The sequence below is a fragment of the Mirounga leonina genome, unplaced genomic scaffold (genome assembly GCF_011800145.1).
Source record: "Mirounga leonina isolate KUSES-001 unplaced genomic scaffold, KU_Mleo_1.0 Mir_53, whole genome shotgun sequence".
In the NCBI taxonomy this organism is placed as follows: Eukaryota; Metazoa; Chordata; class Mammalia; order Carnivora; family Phocidae; genus Mirounga; species Mirounga leonina.
In genome coordinates, this window is record NW_023270807.1 from 2,648,638 (window position 1) to 2,671,078 (window position 22,441).

A 22,441-nucleotide genomic window follows, 5' to 3' on the forward strand; every position below is an offset into this window, starting at 1 on the left:
ATGGGGGAGGGTGGGGTGACACACCAGGACCTAACCTAGCGGGAGGACCCACACAAAGCTAATCCAGCCCAGAGAGGTCTGCCACACGCTAGTCACACAACTAACCCACAAACAAATAACTTTAATTTTTTTCTTTTTTTCTTTTTTTTTTGGAGCAGGAGCCGGGCCTTGAGGACCCCTGCCCCAGCCCCGCGCCACGTTTATGATATAACCCATCACAGCTGGATTTAAAAAATACACAAAAAAATATAATATACATTATAAAACCTAGGTTGGGTTTGGAAGTGGCCTGAGCAATATGCAAACTGTGAGGACCTTCAGGAAGCTCAGGGGCGGGCGGTGTACGGAAGGGAAGGGGCACAGTACTTCATATGAAACTCGTCAATGCCCAGAGGTGGCTGGTAGACAGGCCAAGCTGGCTGAGGGCTCTGGCTGTTGGGGAGGAGCAGCAGGGGAAGGGTGAACCTTCAGTCCCAGAACTGGCTCTGGGGAGCTGCTACTCCAGGCCTGGGAGACTGGAGGTGGAGAGAAACGTAAGGGACTGGTGCCCACCGAGGGCTCACCAAACCCAAGTGTTGGGCATTTGAAAACATCAAATCCTTCTGCTACCCCTTGTCCCTGGGACACTGGTCTGCCCAGAGGCTGGGACTCCCATCTTCCTACTTGACCCCCCAAGTTATTTTGGAGCCTGACCCCGGGGGCCTTCTCCTGTCAGGAAGGTGCTGAGGGGCTCAGGCCCCGGATGTGGGCCGGAGCAGCTTGGAGGAGGTCGGCACAGGGGCTCCCAAGGCCCTGGCTGCACTGTGGGCTGACAGAGGGCACCTAATAGGTGCCAAGCACCTGCTGCTCCTCTTTTCCTGCCTGGTCAGAAGCAGCTGCTCCCCTGGGAGGAGGCCCCCAACCTGGCTGGCCCCAGCCCCCAGTACAGACCGTCTCTCCCACCCCCTGCGGCTGGCCCCCCACTCCAGGGAGGCAGTGTATACCTGGGCTCTGGGGACAGGCAGCCCCGGATGAGAATTCCAACTCCGCCCCCCTTGCTGGGTCCCTCGACTTCTCGGAGTTTCAGCCCATCATGAGACACCAAGACCCACGCTTGCCTTGCCCGGTCTGAGAATGGCGCCAGGCACACAGAGGGCCTAGCACCAGGCCTGGCACACCACAGGTGCAAGAAAGTGGGGGCCCCTCTCTCTCCTCACCCTAACCCCAACTCGACACTCTCCTTCCTGGGGCCTCTGCACTCTCACCTCCTCGATCTCCATTCTACCCTCCCCTGCTGGCCACACATGCCTGAGCCCGAAGGGGTCGGATCCGCTCACTGGAGGCTGGGCAGAGCTGGGTGATGGTTCAGCGTCTGGGGCAGGCTGCCCCACCACGGAGCCCTCTTCTCCCACAATTAAAGCGCAGAACAGTGGCAGGGAGTGTGTGTGCTGGGGGTAGGTGGAGAGGCCTCCTGGGTCCTGGGCCTGAGGCCTGGCAGGCGGGTGAGTCCTCAATCCAGACCTCCGGGGGGCGGGGGGGGAGGGGCCAGGCAGGTGTGTGGAAAAGATGCTTGTCCTGGATCCTGGTGCTGGGGGCCGACAGTGGCCTAGTCTTTGACGAGCTTGTAGACATGGTGCTGGGCCCCGTGCTCGCTGGTGGAGACTTCAAAGACGAAAGCAATGACAAGCAGGGTCTCCTGGGAGTCCCGGCTCGTGACCACCTGGGGACCAGGTAGGAGGATGCAAGGGGTTAGGCGGCACAGGGCCACGGGGGGCGGGGGGGCAGGGGCTGAGAAGGGGGCCATGGGGCTAGCCACCCCCACTTTGAGGCCCCGTGCCCCCCACGTGCCCTGCTGCCCCCCCCACCTGCAGGATGGTGAAGTTCTCCAGGACGCTGTTCATCATATACTTCTCCGGCAGGTGCTTCAGCTTGTGGATGAAGTTGATCATGTACTCGCACATGGGGGAGCGGTGGATGCGGTACACGAAGCGCCCGTTCTCCAGCCTGGCATACTCCGTCTGCGCACAGCCGCGGGGAAGGTGTCACCCCCACATGCCTGCTCCCGGCCCCTCCTGCCACCCTGGGCCCCCACTCACCTCTACCTTCTCCACCACCTGTTTGCCAAAGGAGCACACCTTGGTGGAGACGCTGATGGTCATGCTATCTGCTGAGCTGTACTGAGAGCTGACCCCATAGAAGGCTCCAGGGCCCTCCTGGATGGTGCTGTTGAGGTCGGCCTGGAGCGGGGGTGAGCCGGGGTGGCCTCAGGTGCGGGCAGAGGCCAGGGGGAGGCTTCCCGCCGCGCCATGTCCGTGTTTAGCCCCAGGACCCATCCCCAGCACCCTGCCCACGGGCCATAGGGTCCCCGGTGGGCGGGGGGGCCCAGGTGCGCTGCGCATGCTGGGGATGGGGTTGTTGGAAGCACAGAGGGCAGCTCACCCAGAACTTGACAAGGAAGAAGGCGTTCGGGGGCCCCTTCTCATAGAGTTCCTTCAGTCCACCCTTCTTCTCAGGGAACTTGTCGTAGATCTGACGCACGTCGACGGCCTCCAGCGGCGGGTCTGAGAAGGCGGGGTTCGTCTGGCCGATGTGCACAAATAGGTGTTTGCTGTACTGTGGGGAGGGCCCAGTACGGGGTCAGGGGAGCACTCAGGACACGACTGCCCCGGGGCTTCCCACGCCCAGGCCCCTGAGCCGCGGCCCTGAACCACAGGCTCGCACAAACCCTCACCCCCCACCGCCAGGCACGTTACCGTGTCAGGGTCTCGCTGCACCTCCATGAAGGCTGAATACTCGAGGAGCCGCAGCCGGGAGGAGGCGATGGTGCGGTCCTGCCACACGGGCACAGAGGCAGCAGCTGGGGGGAGCGGGGTCAGGGGCTCGTAACCTGGGAGGGCGAGATGGACCCTCATCTGCATGGGCGTGTGCGCATGCTTACGTTCGGAGCTGCCCCCCCAGCTGCACTGAGCCACTGGGCAAACTAGAAAATGGCGCCCCTTTCGGGGAGGAACACAGGCTGGATTTTGAGCCCTCTGCCACACCTCCTTGCACAGTGTGCAACCTGCACAACTGTGAACGGTGGGCCCAGTAGCATACATGGGGGGTGGTGGTTTATATGTCACTATTAATGTGTGTCCAAACAGAAAATGCAGTTGAGTAAAAAGGGAAAAATAGTAATTATCCCGAATCCCAATACCTAGACAGAGTGATACTCTGTTAAGATTTTGGTGTATTTCTTTTTTTTTTTTTTTAAGATTTTATTTATTTATTTGAGAGAGAGAATGAGATAGAGAGAAAGAGCATGAGAGGAGGGAAGGTCAGAGGGAGAAGCAGACTCCCTGCTGAGCAGGGAGCCCGATGCGGGACTCGATCCCGGGACTCCAGAATCAGGACCTGAGCCGAAGGCAGTCGCTTAACCAACTGAGCCACCCAGGCGCCCTTTGGTGTATTTCCATAGACGAATTTTACAAATATATATCAATGTAGTATCTTCACTGGTGTGTACAACACTGTGAAAGGTAAGGGGCCTGTTCGTGGCCTTCCCAATCCCCTACAGATGCCACACACTTCTCCCTCCCAAACACAGGCACAGCCTTGGGCGCCCGCTCTTCTGAGCAGTGATGCAGGTGTGGAGGGGCGGAGGGGCGGCGGCGGCGGTCTCGTGTGGGGAACTTACTGCTGAGCGTGGGCGGCAGGGGCGGCTGGATGGGGTAGGCTGGCTGTGCAAAGGGCTTGATGCTGCGGACAGGAGCACAGCCTGGTTAGAGGGTCACCCCCCAGCCCCACCTTCCCCCTGGTCCCGTCACCTGGGAGCGTCATCTGGTCTCGGAGCCACCCCGCCTTTCTGCAAAGGCCCAGAAATGCACGCCTGCAAGCTAACTCACCCGCTTTGGGTTTTCTCCACATTTGGGCTTTTATGAAACCCTGCTGCATCTCACAACTGAGGTGCACGCTTAATGTGGCCTTTCAACCCCACCCTGAGAGCTGCTCATTAAACTGAGGGTGTGTCTGCGGATGCAAGTCCTCTCAGGACCCAGGGAACCGAGCAGCCTCGACTCCCCCACGTGCTGACTCGGAGACCCACCGACAGCGACGGAGGGAGAAGTAACCGAAGGGCGGCCGGAGGGACAAGTGGATGAGGAGGCTGATGAATGAACAAACAAGTGAATGGAAAGACAGACGCACGGCTCTCTTACTGGTGCTCTCCATCCTCTAGTTCTGAATTAAAACTTGGCTCAGCTGTTGCTGGCACCCGGCTCATAGGGGGGGTCCCAGCGGCCGCCAGGGCCCAGGGTGGGAGAGGGCTGGACCTCGATACTCACTCCTGAGAGGGTCCAGGCTGCTGTCCCAGGAGAGGGGGGCTGCTCCAGAACTGCAGGGAGGGGACAAAGCCCGGCGGCCCCTCAGCATCCACCATCCCACCACCGCCCAGCCCCGAAGGCACTCCCTCACCTCAGCGCCCCCATACCCGTGAGGAAGTGGAGAAAACGCCTTGGGGCAGAGGGGAGGGCGGGCTGAACTTGTTCTGTAGGACGCTGGCGGAGACGATCTGGGCGGACGACATGGATGCCATGCTCTGGAGGGCTTTGTCCTTGGAGACCTGGTCCTGGGGAGGGGAGAGGCCGCGTGGGGACGGGCCAGGTCAGAGACCGGGCGGGGGCTTGCCTCGCCTCGGGGCCCCTCCAGGCCCTCGGGGCTCTGTTGTGTGGGCTTGGGAGAGTCTCAGCCCCTGCCTGGGCCTGTCTCCTAAGAGGACCTCACTCCTCTGAGTCCAGTCCACGGTAAGAAATTATTTTATTTTATTCCATAACCCAGTATATACCTGAGCACTTCCCCTCATGTTGTGTGGCATGCACTCTCCTATTTCCTAGTCTGTTTCATCAGTGGTTCTCAAAGTATGGTCCGTGGACCAATGGCACCACCATCACTGGAAGCTTGTTAGAAATGCAAAGTCTCGGGCCCCAGCCCAGACCTACTGATTCAGAAACTCTGGGGGTGAAGCCCAGAAATCTGTCTTCACCAGCCCTCCCGGCGATTCTGATGCATGCTCAAGTTTGAGAACCACTATATCTCATTTTAAAACAATGTCGGTTGCCAACCTATTAAATTAATTTCACAATTCATAATTTGGAAATCCTGTGTTAGATGTTCTCCCCCTCCCACATCGTCCCCCAGGGGAGGGAGGGGCAGGCTACTTACCAGGTTCATGGCCTGTGAAGGAGAGGGAAGGTAGATTAGAAGAGGCACACGTGAGGTCCATGCAGGGTGGGGACACGCCCTCTCACCCCCCTCCACTCAACGGCCACCTGGCTCTCAGGTCTGAGGAACCCAGGGGAGCTCAGAGGCAGCTGTGGACGCTCCCCCAACCCCATTGCTACCCAGGGGGAGGAGGGCTTGCTAGCTGGGGGTGCCCTGCAAAGGGCAGGATGAGGGAGGGCAGGCTGGAGACCTAGAGGGTGGACCGTGCTGTCACCCCTGGGGTCTGTCCGCGTCCTCTGGAGCTGTGATATAGGCACAAGGGCCCGGAGCGGGAGGCCCAGTCTGCTGCGCAGCCGGGAAGCAGGTAGAAAACACGGCCTACAGGGGCCCTGAGCCCCATGCTCTGAGAGCCTCAGCTGCGGAGCAGCCAGGATTGGGCGTCCAGTACAAGGGACAGCCAGGCCCACCACCATAAGTCTGCCAGCCGATGCGCCCATGTCTCCTCCCTGCCCATCTGAAGGCCCCGTGCAATTAACAAGCAGCAATCAGGAGGAAGGAGAAAAAGGAAAAGGAAGAAGAAGAGAGGTGGGCCCTAGTGGCCCCCAGATGGTCTTCCTCTCCCTCACTGTAGGGCTGGCTGTCCCCCTGGGCTTCTGCTTAGTCTACAGGGGCTGTGGCCCTCTGTAGCCCGAAGTGGCCTTTGGGCTTCATGCTGCTCTTTGTGTTTGAGACACCCTCCACCCCACCACAGCCCTTCAGCCACCTCTCTGCCCTGCGCTCAGAAAACAGCAGGGCCAGGCCAAGTGGCAGGGGACCCCCTACCTTCAGCTTGGACTGAATCTCTCGAGATTTCCGCCTGGCTAGAACCTGCAAGTGGCTAGAGACCTGTAGAAAGAGAGAGAAAGAGAGAAAAAGAGCAGAAAGGGCAGAAGAGGCAAGAACAGAGCTTTAGCCAGAAAAGAGGCACAGTGGGGCCAAAGAGGTGGCCGCGGCAGAGGCCTGAGCCGTGCAGAGAGCGGTGGAGGCGCCGAGGAGGGACTGGAGGCCCTAGTCAGGCGCCCAACGTACCTTGATGCCAACCTGGTACTCCCGCACCTTCTTCCGAGCTAGAACCTGTATGTGGCTGGACACCTAGGGGCCGCCCCGCGCCCCGCCAGAGAGGAAAACACAGACAGTGAGGAGGCACAGCATGGGGTGGCCATGGGCAAGGAGCATCCCAGCCCTCGTCTCTGGGAACAAATGGAAGCAAGGGGGAACTATGGGGCCCTTGTGAACAGACGCCCCTGAGCCCTGCCAATTCTCTGCTCTCTTCTTGGTCCTATTTTGATCAAGAGCCTACAGTAGCCTTTGGTACCACCATGTACAGTTGTATAGGTTGTTCAGTGCACAAGAGGATCTAACCTGGTAAGGGCTAAAATCCAGCCCAAGCTCTGCTGCTCAAGTTATGTGCCCTGGTACTGGGCTGCTTCTAACCCAGAGGAAGGGTATCTTTTTATTTTTCCAAAATGGGTGACTTTTCCCTCACTGATATCCTCGGAAGAGACACCGTTTTCTTGCCTTTTTTTTTTTTTTAAAGATTTCTTTATTAATTCAAGTAATCTCTACACCTAATGTGGGGCTCGAACTCACAACCCCGAGATTAAGAGTCGCATGCTCGGGTGCCTGGGTGGCTTAAGCGTCTGCCTTCGGCACAGGTCATGATCTCAGGCCCCTGGGATTGGGCTCCTTGCTTAGCAGAGAGCCTGCTTCTCCTTCTTCCTCTGTCTGCCGCTCCCCTTGCTTGTGCTCTCGCTCTCACTACCTCTCTCTCTCTCTCTCTCTCTCTCTCTGTGTCAAATAAATAAATAAATAAAATCTTAAAAAAAAAAAAAAGAGAGTCGCATGCTCTAGTGACTGAGCCAGCCAGGCGCCAGAGACACTTTTCTCTGATTGGCATCACCAATGGCCATAATGCTCGTGCTGGCCATCAGAGCATACATCGGGGCCATGTCCTCTACGAAAGCGCTCCCCGCACCACTGCCTGAGTCCTCATGTCACCCCAATAGCTTGCCAGCCTATCAGACCAGGCCTGGCCCTGTTCCTGTTCTGCTCATTCAGCTTCTTCACCCAACATGCCTTCCTTCTCCCTGGACTAATATATGGCAGGAGACACACACACACACACACACACACACACACAAGGTAGGTGCTCTTAATAGCAGTTCTCCAGCACATTGTCAAAGGTCTGACCCTTAAGCCTCAGAGAACCTAAATGTCCCTATTTTCCCCACGAAACAGGAGGGGACACATGGTTCCCCGAGGCTGCTTCACACTCATGATCCACAATGGCTGTGGGCTTTCTTTGCAAGTTGTTTTTATCCCCACACAGTTTCTTTTTCTTTTTAATCATAGACCGAAAGTTACTGTGTATGTGATGCCCCGGGGCCCCCTGCTAGTTGGTTAGGACCCAGGTGGATGTGCCCCATACCGTCTCATCGGGCACCAGAATCAGACGTCTGTCCAGCAAGATTACCCATCACTTCATATCATGACAAGCAGTGACATTTATTGAGTAGCTATGATTTTACATGTACTTCCTCTAACCCTTACTAAGAAGTCAGTACTAACATTATCCCCCAAGTTACAGATGATGAAACCAGCACACAGAGAAGTTAAGCAGTTTATCCAAGGTCACACAGCTGGGGGCTGGAGCTGGGATTTGAACCTAGGTGGCCTGACTCCCGAGCCTACTTGCTCCACCACCAAGCTACGCTCCCAGGATTCTTCTGACCCTTAGCACAGAGGACCACTGCCAAATGGTCAAGTCTGTGACAGCTGAAAGTCACATGGGACTTAATCCTAATGTAATATTGAGCTGTTTTTCCAGTACGGAGGCATCACACTTGCTATTATTGCTGTACGTATCTGTAAAACCCCTAACTGCATTTTTTTTAACCAAAAGTAAAATAGAACCCCTTGCCTGTCATCTGGTTGCTCTTTGCAACACGTAAAGACATGCTTTGCCCTCACAAACATAGGATGGGTCTATCTTGTCTTACTACCTACCTACCTATCTAATTTTTCTTAAGGCTTTATTTTTTTAAGTAAGCTCTACACCCAGTGTGGGGCTCAAACTCACGACCCTTAGATCAAGAGTCGTCCACTTTACCAACTGAGCCGGCTGGGCGCCCTGGCTTTCTGTTTATTAAGGCGTAGTAATAATCACAATAGCAGTGGTACATTCTTCTATAGCGCTTAGCTAATTTAATGGCCGAGGACCAGAAGCTGAGGGGCAAAGCACCCCTTGCCCACAAGTAGGGGTGAGGGTATTTGTACCTGGGGGTTTGATTCATCAGCCCTCCTCCTACAGTCCCAGGCGCCAGGGAACAGGGCCCCTGTCTGTGGGGTTCCCCTGGGTAGCCCCAGTGCCTAGCACATAGTCGTAGCTCAAGAATTCGCTCACTGCGGGGCGCCTGGGCGGCTCAGTCGTTAAGCGTCGGCCTTCGGCTCAGGTCATGGTCCCAGGGTCCTGGGATCGAGCCCCGCTTCGGGCTCCCTGCTCCACGGGGAAGCCTGCTTCTCCCTCTCCCACTCCCCCTGCTTGCGTTCCCTCTCTCGCTATCTCTCTCTCTGTCCAACAAACAAGTGAATAAATAGAATTCGCTCACTGAATAAACCTGTCCCACATAAACTGGCCCCGGAAGAGAGGTTCATAAATGCCTGAGCAAATGGGGGAGGCTCCTGCTCCCACAGAGGGGGTGGACTCGGAACCTGCCTTTGAGACGGCGGAATGGGGCATGGCGCCTCTGTCATCCGCACACATGGGGATCTGGGGAGGTGGGTGCAAGGTCCAAACCCCAGCAGACAGGGAGGCTGGGAGAGCCGAGGGTCAGAGGCGGCTTCCAGTCCTCCGGTCTCTGCGCCCAGCCTGCCTCTCTCTGGGGCACCCCGCACGTCAGCCACCCCAACCAGCCCCCTTTCTGGGTTCCCTCCCGGGACCGGAAGCCACCCAGTCATCTCTCCATGCCCCCACTGCCGCTGGGGACCTCCGTCCCTGCCTCTGCCCAGCCCTCCCTCATCCACGGCCCAGCTGCTCCAGGGCCAACATTCCTCGACAGATGCCACCCGCCACTCCCTGTTCTAGTCCCTTCCATGGCACCCAGCTGCCCCAAGGGGAAACCTGTCCCTCAGGCCTCCGGCCAACCTCTCTCCCTGTCCTCAGCTCTTCCCACCCCTCTCTCCAGCCCCCACACTGCTGACAGATGGCTCTTTCCTGCCCAGTGGGTTCAATCCTGGATCCACCACCTAGCAGCCGAGTGACCTTGAGGAAGTTACTTAACTTCCCCCTGCCTCCATGTTTTCATCTGGAAGATGGAGATAATTATTAGACCTACCTCCCGAAGTTGCTGTGAGGAATACACGGATTCATAGAACGTAAGCCCCGTGTGGGCTCCCAGGGATTCTATGTATATCCGACTTCCTCAAGAACTTCTCTCCTTTTCCCTGCCAGGCTAAACCCCGAATTCCTCCTTAAAAATGCATCTTGGGTGTTACCTCCTCCAGAAAGGCTTGGCAGCCCCTTCCCCCCTTGCCCTGCCGGGTCCAGCTTCAACCCCTGGCCGACAGCACACACTCACCCTCGGCTGGGCCACGCCGCCCTGCTCTGCCCTCGTGGGTCATTGCCACCGGCGAGTCGGGGCGCCACTTCGGGCCGTGACCACACCAGGCTGCAGCTGCCCCACGGGGCTCATCTCTGGTCACTGAACCCAAGGCCCCGGGCGGGGTGGTGGCTGGTCGCCAAGGGCAGTGCCCCTTTCTCTACGACCGCGGGAAGAGCAGCCCGGGGAGCGTGCGGTCCCTCGGGAGAGGAAGGGGGACAGGGAGGGGCTGAAGGGGGCAGCTGAGGGAGTACGCGCGCGTGGGCAGATGGCATGGAGCACGCATCCTCTCCCCACCTGTTTTCTTGTCCGAGTCTTCCCGGTCCTCAATTTAATGTAGCGTGCAATCAACTCATTTCGACCTGGAGTGGGGTGAGAGAAGGGTGAAGAGTTGGCCAGGGGGGGCAGCTGGTGGCTGCAGACCCCCCACCCCTAGCTGCGAAACATACAGGCCTCTCCCCCAACCCTGCTCTTCTGCCCCCTCTTCACCCCAAGGGGCACACGCAGGCAGGCAAGGGGTGGCGGGGAGCCCCAGGACCCGGGGGCCTGCTGGTTGGGGGAGGTGTGAGTAGGGGGCAGCAGGGTGGGAGGGGACAAGGTCAGGGGGCCCAACAGGTTTCCCTGCACACAGATGGGGGCAGGTGTGGCCATGGGGCAGCAGGGCAGCTGGAACGCTCACCCCTACCCCACTCCTAGCCCCACTCCTAGCCCTGGCAGCACCTCCTTCCTCCCCATGCGTGACGCCTGTTCCAAATCTTTAAGTATTCGTGTGTGAGCGAGGCCTGCCGCGGGTGGCACCCGGCCCCGCACACGTCCCCATGGGAGTCTGGAAGGTGGCTTCCTATCCTAGCTGTCCTTGCCATAAGGGGAGACCCTGGACAAGTCCCCTCCCTTCTCTGGCGAAATGGGCAGGAAGGACCCAGTGGTCTCCAGCACACCCCCCACACGGACGGCCTGTGTTGGGATGTCCTCAAGCCCATCACTGTGTCCCTGAGCCTGTCACCCCCATGTCCCAGGTTACCCGTGTCTCTCCTGCCCTGTGAGATGCTGACAGATGCTGAGCCAACACCTTTATCCCCCCAGTCCAGGCCCCCAGCCCCACAACCCCACAACCTCCCCAGAAGGGCCACATTCTCCGGATTCCTCTTCCATGACAGAACCAGCCCCACTGCTCCTCCCTTCCTGCCTGCCCCTCTCCACCCCACTCCCTCCGCCCTGTCTAAACATACCCTGTGGGGCTGCCCCCGGCCATCTGGGAGGTAGCCATGGGGGAAGCACCCTGGGACATCTGCCTGCCCCGTGCGTGAGGGGGCTCCGGGTCGAGGGGTGGGCGTGGCACAGTGGCTGGGGACAGGGGACACGGCAGCCCTTACCACTTGGCCCAGCTGTCTCCTTCCCGCACCCCGCCATGGTACTGGCCGCTGGGATGGGACGGGCAGAGGGCCTGCCTCACTCAGCCATAGGCTGTCAGGGAGGGTTGGAGGGAGCTGGAAAGGAGCCAGGCCCAGAAGGGTTGAGTTATCCCAAAAATGCAGCTCTGGGAGAGCCCTCTCAGGGCTGGACAAGAGGGGGACACTCCCTTCTGGGGGCAGGAGATGGGCAAGGTGGCAGAGAGCGGGCCAGGAGAGCAGGAGAGACTTGGCGGTGGGGGGGGGTGGTTGAAGGGTCTGAGGAATGAAGGAGTCCCCATGTCTCTCCAGCCCCCTTCCTAACACAGGCCCTTGTCACAGCGCGGCCTCCCCCCCCCCATACCCATGCACTGGACGGAACTCGCCAGTAGGACACCCTGGGTCTCACCCCTCGGGCTTCCCCACATGTAGGGGGGACCCTCTCCCAGGCCTGGCCTGGAGCACCCGGCACTGACCCAGTTTCCTGTGTCCACTGAGTCACCCTGAAACCCGCAGGCCAGCAGGGGGAAAGAGGTGGAGCAGACGGCGGTGTCGAGGTGTGGGCCCCAATCTGGTGGAGGGGGCAAGCCTGGCTTGTTTATGAGGATCCAGACACACAGGCTCACACGCCCAGACTCGCCCGTGGCGGGCTGGCGGCTCGCAGGACTTCGCCAAACCGGTTGGGTGAGGGGGCAGAGAGCGGGGGGCGGGGCCCGGAAGGGCCAGGCCGCCTCCCCCAGTCCATCCAGTGTCCCCGTGTCTCCCCACACGCACCGTACATCTTGCCCTCGTCTGACAGGATGATCTTGCGGCGGCCGCAGGGCGGGTAGATGGCCAGGGCCTCCTGGAAGCTCTGCTCGATGTCGGGGCTCCACACACCCTCTGCGTCGTTGTCCAGCCCCTTGTCCAGGCCCTCGGGCCCGTCCTCCCGGGCCTCCCCGGGGCTGCTGCTGGCATTCCAGCTGCTGGACGCTATCGTGCTGGTTGCTCTGGGCTCTGGGCCTGAGCCCACTGGGCAGCCGGGGCCTGCGGGGCAGGCACAGACGGGTTAGGGCCAGGGCTCTCCCAGACCGGAGCCGTCTCCCACCAGGGGGCAGGGGCTGGGGGGGAGGAGGGGGTATACTTACTCAGTGCTGTGCAGCCTTAAATGAGCTACCTCACCTCTCTGAGCTTCCGTCCCATAAGATGAGGGAAAAGGGCTCCTTGAGGTCGTGAGGGTTAAAATTAAATGAGATCACGACAAAGGACCAACCACAATGCCTGGCTCATAACACTCAAGACATAGGACTGGTGGTGATCAGTAACAACAATAACACCTCATATCTACAAGGCACTTTTGTGGGCGAAAAGCATGTTCATACTCACTTAATCCTCAAAACTAAGGCAAGGAGCGCGAGGAGTGATACCCATTATTCAGATGGGACACTGAGGCTCGCAGTCATGTGGCGATGAGAAGAGGAGGGGGCCTGCTGGGTGTTTCTGCAGCTCTTCCTCCTGCCATCGGCAGCCCCCAACTGGGGACCCTCACCCTCCTCGTTCTCCCCCCCGCCTCAGCGCAACCTTGCTGAAGACCCGCTGTGGGAGGGAAAGGGCCCTGGATCTAGGAAGGGTGTGGTTTTGACTTCCCTAAAAGATAACTCCCAGGAGCCCGGCCAAAGAACCTAAACATGGGGCAGGGACCGCCCCAGGAATCGCAAGGAGGGAATGATGCTGGTTGGCAAGGGAGCAGCTGAGAAGGTGCCTGGCCCACAGCCTTGCTCAACCCCACCGGCTCCTCCATCCCACTTCCTGTTCCTGCACCTCCTGGCCCCACAGTGGCCCGTAAACCACCCACACGCCTGCCCCTGCCCTGGCCCACATCGCAGATGGGCCAGGACTCTGTAAACTCTGAGTTCCCTGCACACGCCAGGCTGGGTTATTAACTGAGACCACACCCGGCAGTCCCCCCAACACACACAGCTCCAAGGCTCATCCCCAACCCCCTTCAGCTTCAGACTCTGCATGCCCAATGTCCAGGGAGCCTCGGAGCCCAAGATGGCTAGATCCAGAGACTTTGCTCCGGTCTGCAGGGAAAGCTGGGGTGGGGTAGGGGGTAGGTAGGGTGGAGGGGGTGGGAGACCCCTCTGAAGCTGGGGAAGGGAATTCTTTGCCCTCAGACAAGAATTCCAGGCCCTGCCAAATGGGTAGGGGGGGCCCTCTGTGTGGGGCCACCTGTTTGTCTGGGGAGGCTTGAAGAGGGTCGCTAGTGGCATGGGATGGGGAGGGCCGAGGGGGCCCAAACGTCAGATGGAAACAGAGTTAAGGCTATTACTCTAAAGAGAGCACCTGCCATATGGCAGGCCCTGTTCTGGGATTTTGTACACGTTGACTCATTTAATCCTCACAATAACCTATGCCGTAGAGACTATTATTAGTCTCACTTTATAGATGAGGAAACTAGAGAACAGAGAGGTTAAGCAACTTGTCAGACACACAGCTCGGAAGGGCTAGAGCCGGGTTCAGAGCCTGGCAATCTGGCTTCAGTCTCCTAACCCAGGGGATGAAGCTGAGAAGCCTCACCACCTGCAGCAAGAAAGGAGGCCCAGCTGTCATGGCAACTACCCTGAGCCCGCCCAGTGGGGGTCCAGCCCAGGGGCCTCCCCTCGAGCCCAAGTGGCTGGAGCAGCTTCAAGGACCCCCACAGGGCTGTCGCCCTCGCCGTGAGGCCTCCAAGACCACGAAGAATAGCTCTCCACACCAGAGGGCAGCCCAGGCGAGGGGAAGCCGTGCTCCTGACCAGGGAAAAGGGGCCACACTCCTCTACTCCCAGCCCACTCTCCCCCCCAGGAAGCTGTAGCCCCATCCCCTCCTCAACTCCTGAGGCCAAGTTCTTGGAATACAGATGTGAGGGGGCAGAGACTCTGGGGGCCCAGTGGCTCCCATATTGAGGTAGTTGAGATGCAGGGCCTCCCCCGAGATCTGATACTGCCCCAGGCTGTCAGAGGGGAGGCAGAAGAGGGGCTACGGTGCTCTAAGACCCCTCCCAACAGAGTCCTCAACCCATGTCCCCCCCCCAATCCTTTCCTGAGGCCTCCCTCAGAGCAGCAGGGGCCTGGCGCATGGGGGGCCCTGGCAGCCCCAGACTTTTCAAAGCAACTTCCCGGCCTCCCCCAAGTCCCTGCCCGCCTCCCCTCTTCCAGGCGGTGGCCCCCCCTTCTCGGGGTGATGTCAGCCCCGCCCCGCCCCCCGCAGGAGCACTGTGGCCAAATATGGCGAACGCAGCAGTGCTTGGGAGCTGGGACAGACTGGGGGGGCGGGGCGGCGGCCCCAGGCTGGGACCGCTGGCAGCTGGGGAGGGGGAGGGGAGCCCAGGGGGCGGCTGCAAGGACGAGTCAAGGACACTAGTGGGACCACCGTCCCTTCCCCTGGCCCGTAGGCACATGCAAGACTCCCTTTCTAGGAACACTCCTGCGGGCAGAGGCACCAGCACAGGGGCCCACAGGTGACCCCGCCACCCCACACAGCCATGCACAGGAGCCCACGTGTGCAGGTATGCCCTGTGGGTGCCCGGATGAGAACTTTCGTACCCCGGGGCCCAGGCGCCCCCGCGGGCAGCGGCACCAGGCAGGGGGCTGAGCGGGGGTCCCTGTCCCACTGTGGCGCTCAGGAGTCGGCGCTGGCTGCTCTGGTCTTCCAGTTACTGCTGTGGGATGACCGAGACTGGTGCGCGCCCACCCTCTTCTCCTTAGACCCTCACACGACGGGGGACCCAGCGTGGGGCCCGCGGGCTCTTCAGACAGCTGCCGGCTGGCCTGAGCGAATGCGGGGCTCGGGCAGCCCCAGCCCGGGGAGGGCGTCATCCCCGCTGTCCAGAGCCTCTGCCGCCGAGAGGGGTGCCGGGAGGAGGACCCAAGTGAGGGGCGAGGGGGTGGAGCCTGGGGTGGGGTGGAGAGAGGGGGACAGACCCTGACAGGCAGATAGGAAAACAGACAAGGGAGACAGGAGAGTCCCAGAGAAGAAGAGACAAAGCCCCCACAAAGCCTTGGAGTGAGACCCAGAGAAGGAGAGATCCAGAGAGAGGCAGGCCGACAGAACAGGAGAGTGCGAGAATGAGAGAGAGAAAGAGAGAGAGAGAGAGAGTTGGATCCAGACACGGTTGGGGCAGGAATCATGACTGACAGACCCAGACAGACAGAGACCAAGATCCGGAGAGATGGAGGCACACAGCTGAGGGAGGGGGGTAAAAGCGGCAGGAAGGGGGAAGATCAATAAAGTCAGACAGAGTCAGGCGGAGGCGGGGGCGGTGAGAGAGCAAGAGATAGATAGAGAGAGAGGGACAGAGACAGAGAGAGAGTATGTATGTGCATATGAGCCAACAACAGAGCCCAGAGTTCAGGACAGACTTAGAAGGAAGGGGTGTCAGGGAAGCCACTGCTGGGGGCTGGGGTCAGCCACAACAGGGCCATGTCCAGGACACCCCACTCCTGTCCCATCTGTTCCGCCTCTTCGAGACCACCTCCTATCTCCCTCCACAGAGGCCAGTTATTACCACAGGCTACCCATCCCCGCTGCGGCCCACTCTGCCTCCATCCTCCATTTGACCGGCCATTCCTGCTTCCCCTCTTTGAGGACCCTCAGCCTTCTGAGGTCAGAAGGTGCCTCTGGGTGGTGGCAGGGATGGGAGCTAGGAGGCTGGGTGAGCAGGCTTTGGGGCCCCGGCGGGAGATAAGGGGCCCCTCACTGCCCACTCCCCACCCTGGGGCCAGACTGCTGGAATAACTGGCTGGACAGCTCCGGTGATGGGAGGCCAGCACTGGGCAGCTGCACAAGCCCTAGGCCCCCGCCCCCCACCCCCAGGCCCCGCAGCCTCCAGACCACCCGGCCCTACACCTCCCTTCCAAGGGATGGGAGGAGACTGGTCTGATGCTTGGGCTCCCCCGGCCCTCTGTCCTGGATGGGGATGCATACAAGGCCAGTCAAGGCAGGTGGGGGTTGTCCCCAAGTCCCCCTGCTACCCTCCCTTCCGTACCAGTCCCACTGGGAGGACAAACTGAGCCCAGTGACCCTCGTGGGTCTAGTGGCCAGCAGCTGCCCACCCCTGCAGGGACCACAGCCCCCCAAGAGCTGTCATGTGGAGCCAGAACACCAGTCAAAAGGCAGGAAGATTAGTGAAGTCAGCAGTTGCATCCCAAATCTCCCCCCCGAAACCTGGGCTGGGCTGACCCTCTGAGGGGGCTGAGGATGGGGAGGGCAGCTGATGAGGGCTAAGGGAACCTCCCCACCCCCTCTGTCTTTCCCTTCTTCCTTCTCACCCGCCCCCACAGCGGGGCCAGCTGTTCTCCAGCTGCCAGAGGCTCCCACCCTAGAAGTAGCCCTGCTCCGGTTGGGACTGGAGAGGGGGCAGGAGGGGGATGGTGTCTGCCTCCAGCATAAGGACCCCCAAGGGACCCTGCCAAGCGGCCACACCCTGCCAGGCTGGGGAGGGAGTACCCTCCTCCCTGGAGCAGGGTAGAGATTTGTTACAGGAGGAAGCAATTTGCAGAGCCCACTAGGAGGGAGGTGGGGAGGCCTCTTCTCCTCTCTCCCGCTTATTAATGTGCTTCCAATTTGGGAATCAGGACTCTCTGCACCCACCCACCCCCACTACTCAGGGCACAGGCTTCCCGGGGATCAGCGGGGGCAGGCCGTCCATAGCTCATCCGCACTGTCACCCGGCCCCCGCCACCAGTGTAAGGAGAGTGGGAGGTAGAGTCTCGGAGCCCTCAAACCTCCACAGAAGGAGAGGGACTTCCCTTCACCCCTACTCTAGGACTCTGTCCTGTCTCATCTTTTTTTTTTTTTTTAACTCGGTAATCTCTGTGCCCAACGTGGGACTTGAACCCACGACCCCGAGATCAAGAGTCGCACACTCCACCGACTGAGCCAGCCAGGCATCCCCTGTCTCCTCTTGTCCCGCTCCAGCGAAGGCCTGGTGTCCAGCTTGGGGGTGGGGGGCGGCAGCCAATGGGTAACTTGGTTAGGTGGGTTTCACAGTTGTCCACGGACGCGCCGAGGGTCTTGCCTCAGTGGCCTGTGCCCCGGCTCCTGGTATTATGCGTCACCCGCTGAGCTGCCACCAGTCATTCGGCCGACGCCCCCGCCCCCCCCCCCACAAGAGTCACAGTGTCCTCTACAAACACCCAGGCTTCCTCGTGGCCCTCCTCGCTCACACACACACTCCCTTGCCCAGCCACCGTCCCACACACATCCACGGTGACCTGAGTCCCTATCCTGCTCCTTCTTCAACTTTCTATTGTAGTAACACACACATTACATCCAATTTACCATTTTAACCATTTTTAAGTGCATCATTCAGTGGCGTTAAGTATTTTCCTTCTTCGTTTTTAACGGTTATCTTTTACACCATCCTCCGCATGGACGCCCCCGGCATCGGGTTCATGGGCCCCCAAATTCGTCACACACGGTCTCCCGAGCATGCCTGGCCCAGCCCTGATGGCTGCCACCCACACTGTCCCCTGGTCTCAGCAACCACAGAGAGTGCCCACCCACAGCGGCATCTGGGTCACACCCCACAGGTCCCCCGACGTGCGGGGCTGCCTGGGCAGGGCCTGGAGCTCAGGCTTCCCCACTCGGCTTCTCACACAGCTGCTTAGCAGCGTGTCACCGGGCTTGCTCCTCACACACGCCACATACTGTCCTAGTTTTACACAGTGTCATGTACAGTTGCTCACGCAGCCCATCAGGGTTCCTGCAAACCCGAGGCCACCTCGTGCGCTGTTCACACACACACGGTATCACGTGTGGTCACACCACAGCACCGTACGTCACGCAGAGTGGCACCCGTTCTGCTTCCGACACACACAGCATCCAACGATCGCAGTGTCCCTCACACACGCAGAGCATGTGGATCCCCTCAGAGTCAGACCCAGCCTCAAGCTCCTGGTTTTCAGAAATCATGTCCCCTGCGATGGCCACTCACACACACAGACCACGTGTACAGCTTCTTTCACTCACTCACTCACTCACACACACAGAGGACGTCACTCATGGTGGCTCCCACGTACATAGAGCATCGGTCACACACACCGGTGTTCTAAAGTCACGGGCAGTGTCACAGTTGCTCTCCTGTGCAAGTCCAGCCTCACATGCAGTTACACAAACTGGTTTTAGCCGGTTCTGTCACACACGCACCCCCTCCCACGCAGTGTCACCCACGCAGAATGTCCCACTCTGTTTCTGTCTCACACACGTCCAGCGTCACACACGGTTGCACTCTCATTTCCCTCTATCACTTCCTGTCCTTTCGGGCCTGGCAGGGAGCACAGGAAACAATCAGCACTCTAGGAAACCTCAAGGGCTGAGGCTTTGGGGACCTGTGCAGGGACAGGGATTCTCTGGCCTCCAGCCTCCTGCGGGACCCTGTGAGGACAGGCGAAGTCCGTTCCCCTCTCGGGTCCCCCCCTGAGGGGCAGCACCTCTCCTGCAGACAAGCCCAGGCTGGCACAACACCAGGACAGAGGTGAGGCCAGGGCAAGGCCTTGAGGATGGGGCTGAGTGTGATCTGCTGACCTCTGACCACAGAGGCTCCCGCCATGGCCCCACGGCTGCCCCAGACGCCCACGGAGACCTGGACCCCACAGCTTCTGCAGCCCCCATGTGGGAAGAGACGGTGACCTCCTAGCTACCACCACAGAAAGCTACAGCATTTAGAGCCCTCACGGCTCCCCAGCAACCTGGGGTCTGGCACCCCAGATCCCTTCCCCACTCTCCTCACCGTGGGTGGACCCCTCCACTCCTCATCCCTTCCTGAGGAGGTGGACAGGACTGATAGCTTCGGTTCCCTTCCAGCTTCCACACTGAGCCCTTCGGGGGGTCTGCGAGTCAGGCAGAAGGGCAGGCCATCCACGTGAGCTCTCAACACAATTCACCCCGGCCAGCCCTGCCAGACCCCAGGGCCACTGCAGAGGGCAAGTTCCCCGAGCTCCACCTGGCTTCCCTGTCCCTTGATGCCTGTGGCCTGCAACCTTCTCAGCCACTCTCTCCTGCCTTACCTACTCCTCGGTCACCCCCGGGTTCATCCTCACGTTCTTCCCTAGATCACTGATCACCCACTCACCTCTCTAGTCCTCACTAGGTTCACAGTCCATAATGGAAGGAGGAAGGCCTACTGACTAGAAGACTGAGACTCCGGAAGGAGCTCAGAGACAAGGGACCCGAGAAGTCATTTATTCTGAGCAGGGAAACTGAGGCCCAAGATGACACAGGTGGTTAAAGGCCCAGCTGGGACCACATCTCTTATTTCTTGACCTCCTCTTTGAGATGACCCCTTCTGGTTCTAATATTTCCTCAACTGGCAGAATACAAAGGGTCCACAATCCTGAGTGTGAGGGTGGGAGCACAGAGACAGATAGATATGGGGACACACACACAGCTCTGTCCTGCCAATCACTGACCATCCTACTGAGCCAGTCCCCAGCCCCAGTGCACTAATTAGCATTAATTATTGTTCCCTCCCTAGGGGGATGGGGGAAGGATCATGAAGTTGAGAATCCCACCAGCTCTTAGCCTCTCCCTGAGGAGGGGGCATCCAGGGCCCCTGAAGTCACCCTCACCAGCCAGCCTGTTCCTAGAACATACATCTGTCCATTCCCTGCCCACGGGGTGAGCAGGGATCCAGAAGACTGCAGAACCATGTCCTGGAATGACACCCTCCTGGGCGAGGGTCTTGGAAAAGGAGCTACAAGAATCTAGAAGGGAGGAGCACATAATCCCCCTAAATGTCCAACTTTGGGGGGACTTTGGATTTCCTCTTTGCCCCAGACTGCTCCTGACATTCTAGCCGAGGAGATGTCCCGGCTCCCTGCACTGGGGTGAAACATGTATACACAGAACCAGGCCACAGGAGACAGGATACACAGAGCCGCCATGGGTTCCAGCCCCTAGAGCTGTGTCCAGTCCCTACCCCCATCCCCTGCTTTCCTGGACTACAAGTCCAGGCCTGACCTGGTTCTGCCTCTACCTGGAGAGAGAGAAAGCACAGAGGGAGGTGCCCCCTGAGAAGCCCTCCCCCAAGGCCTCATTCCCTCTTGTCCAGAAAGAATCTCTGAGCCCTGGAACAGGGCCACTCTCCCAAAAAGGTGAGAGTGGGGTCTCAGTGACACTGCCCTGGGGCCTGGCTAGCTGAAAACCAGATGCAGACAGGCACTCCTGGCCCTCCCTCCCCAGGCGGGAGTAAAGGGCATGACAGACAATAGTGGTGGTGGTAGTGGTGCGGACAAGCCTCCTTCAAACCCTCTAAAGTCTAAACAAGGGCTCTAAGGACGTGTAGCGAAAGTAAGGCCCCAGAGCCAGCCCTCTTTGGAGCCAGGCTCCTAGAGCCCTGGTCTGGAACTCCGAACCTGCACCCCAACGGGGCGGCAGAACTGGAAGGAGCTTAAGCCCCTGCCTCTCAGGGGGCACACGCCCGGGGCGCGCAGCTCTGCTCCCAGACACACTCCACAATCCGGCGCAGCCACAGGCACCGCGCGCAGGAGCCGGCCTGGGCGCCGGGAGGCCGGGCCCGAGGCCTGCGTGGAGCTGGGGCCGGGCCGGCTTCGAGAGAGCGCGAGCCGGGAGTCCAAAGGGCGGCGGGGCCCGGGAGTGGGAGTCCCGGGTAGAATCTCCCCGGTGGCAGGGCCCCGAAACCGTGCGGCCCCCAGACCCCTGCCTCGACACCCCAAACGCGTACGTTGGGACAGGCGATGGCACCGGGGACAATATCCCGGCTCCCCGACCTCCCCCGACCAACTCGTCCGGGTCGCGGGGGGGTGGGGGTGGGAGGGGTGGGCGGGGCTTCCCGGAGAGCTTCCCCCCCCTTCCCTCTAAACTTCCCGGCACCCAGATCTGGGGCTCAGGCTCAAGCTGGACAATAGCTCGGGGACCCAGCCCCCCTCGAGGGCCCCCCCCCAATCCAGAACCAGCCAACCAAACCACCTCTCCCAGCAGGGCCTCCTCCCGGCGTCCGCCCGGCTTACCTGGTCCGAGCTCGGGGGGGCGCTCCGGCCGGGCCGCTCCGCCGGGCCCGAAGGAGCTGAGAGGGGGGCCGGGGAAGGGGGGTCTTGGGGAGGGGGCTGGCCGGAATGTGCGGAATGAGCCGGGCTGGAGCGGGAGGCGCCGGGCGCGGAGGAGGGAGCGAGCGGGACGGAAAGTTTGTGTTGAGGAGCCGGGGCGGGGGGTGGGGGCTGAGGGGAAGGAGGGGGCGGGGCGCGCAGGGGGGCGGGCACCGGCCGGGAGGGGCGGGGCCGCGCGGGGCCGCCCCCAGTCGGCGCTCGGGCTGCCCACCCCGCGGCTTCGCGACCCGCGGCTGCTCCCGGCCTTCCCGCGCCTAGGCGCTCCCCTCCTCGCCTGCCTGTGCCACGCTCCCAACTGCGCCCTGCACGCCGGCCTTACTCCACCTCCCCAGGACCCCGCCGCAATTTGGGGCTCAGGCCTGGGCGGGCCCGAGGGCGGGGCTCCCGCCTAGCCGGCTGGACTCCCGTCGAGGTGCCGCGTCACGAGGAGCCCCGCGGAGCCGGACCGCACGGGCCTTGGGGCTCCCTACCCACACCCCCCCGCCCCTACCCCAGTCCCGGGCCGCCGAGGCGGAGCGCCCTCTCGCGCCCGAGAGCCCGCCCCCAACTCCCGGGGCCCCAGACCCCGCCCCGCCCTGGCGACTGCGCCCGCCCTGCCCGGACCCGGTTTGTCTGGTTCTCCCCGAGAGGCTTGTTTCTCGAATTTCTCCCTTTCCCCTCTTCCCGGACCTCCGGGCCCTCCCTCGCGGCCCGGGGCCCCCGCGGGGGGCGTCTCGACACCACGAGCCCGCCGAGTTTCGGTAGGACCGGCGCTGGGCGCGGGGGAGGGGACGCGGGAGCGCCCCGGGCCTGGGCGGGAGCGGGGTTGGGGGGTGGGGAGGCAGGCCTCCGGCCCGCCCTCCGGACCCCTCCCGCCGCCTCGTTCTCGGCACGCGCTGAAGAACCACTGCTTGCCGGGTCTGGGACGCGGCTTTACTGGGGATGTGTGTACCCGGTGTTCCGCCCGCATCACCTACCCCCTCTTCCGAGCCCGCCCCACTCCTCGATCCCGGAGGGGGTTAAAACAACACTGACTACTGCTCCTGGACAGGAAGTGACTGGGGCGCGGGGCGGGGAAGGGGGGCGGTTGGTGAAGCGGCTCAGGCTAGCTCCGCGACCAGATGTGCGGCTCCCGACTCCAGATGTTCTTCATCTCTGTCGGACCGCAGTC

General features: G+C 60.7%; 1 protein-coding gene and 1 non-coding gene across 2 annotated transcripts; both read right to left on the minus strand.

Moving 5' to 3' along the window:
* On the minus strand, window positions 1-22,240 carry TEAD3 (TEA domain transcription factor 3). The gene is made up of 15 exons (XM_034990804.1): window positions 22,138-22,240; window positions 21,196-21,402; window positions 11,978-12,229; window positions 10,113-10,177; window positions 6,247-6,309; window positions 6,001-6,063; window positions 5,179-5,190; window positions 4,448-4,585; window positions 4,302-4,351; window positions 3,656-3,717; window positions 2,733-2,866; window positions 2,419-2,592; window positions 2,076-2,216; window positions 1,845-1,997; window positions 1-1,699 (listed from the first exon to the last, which is right to left on the minus strand). The coding sequence occupies exons 1-15, from the start codon at window positions 22,238-22,240 to the stop codon at window positions 1,586-1,588; spliced, it is 1,731 nt and encodes a 576-aa protein (XP_034846695.1). The 3' UTR covers window positions 1-1,585.
* On the minus strand, window positions 17,042-17,114 carry TRNAK-CUU. The gene has a single exon. It is a non-coding gene; the product is annotated as a tRNA-Lys (tRNA).
* Window positions 22,241-22,441: the final 201 nt, after the last annotated feature.

Coding starts and splice junctions, on each gene's coding strand:
- TEAD3 (XM_034990804.1), bottom strand. CDS start 22,240: ATGCGGGCGGAACACCGGGTACACACATCCCCAGTAAAGCCGCGTCCC. Junction 4,352..4,447: donor TTTTCTCCACTTCCTCACGG/GTATGGGGGCGC, acceptor CCCTCCCTGCAG/TTCTGGAGCAGCCCCCCTCT. Junction 1,700..1,844: donor AGAACTTCACCATCCTGCAG/GTGGGGGGGGCA, acceptor CCTGGTCCCCAG/GTGGTCACGAGCCGGGACTC.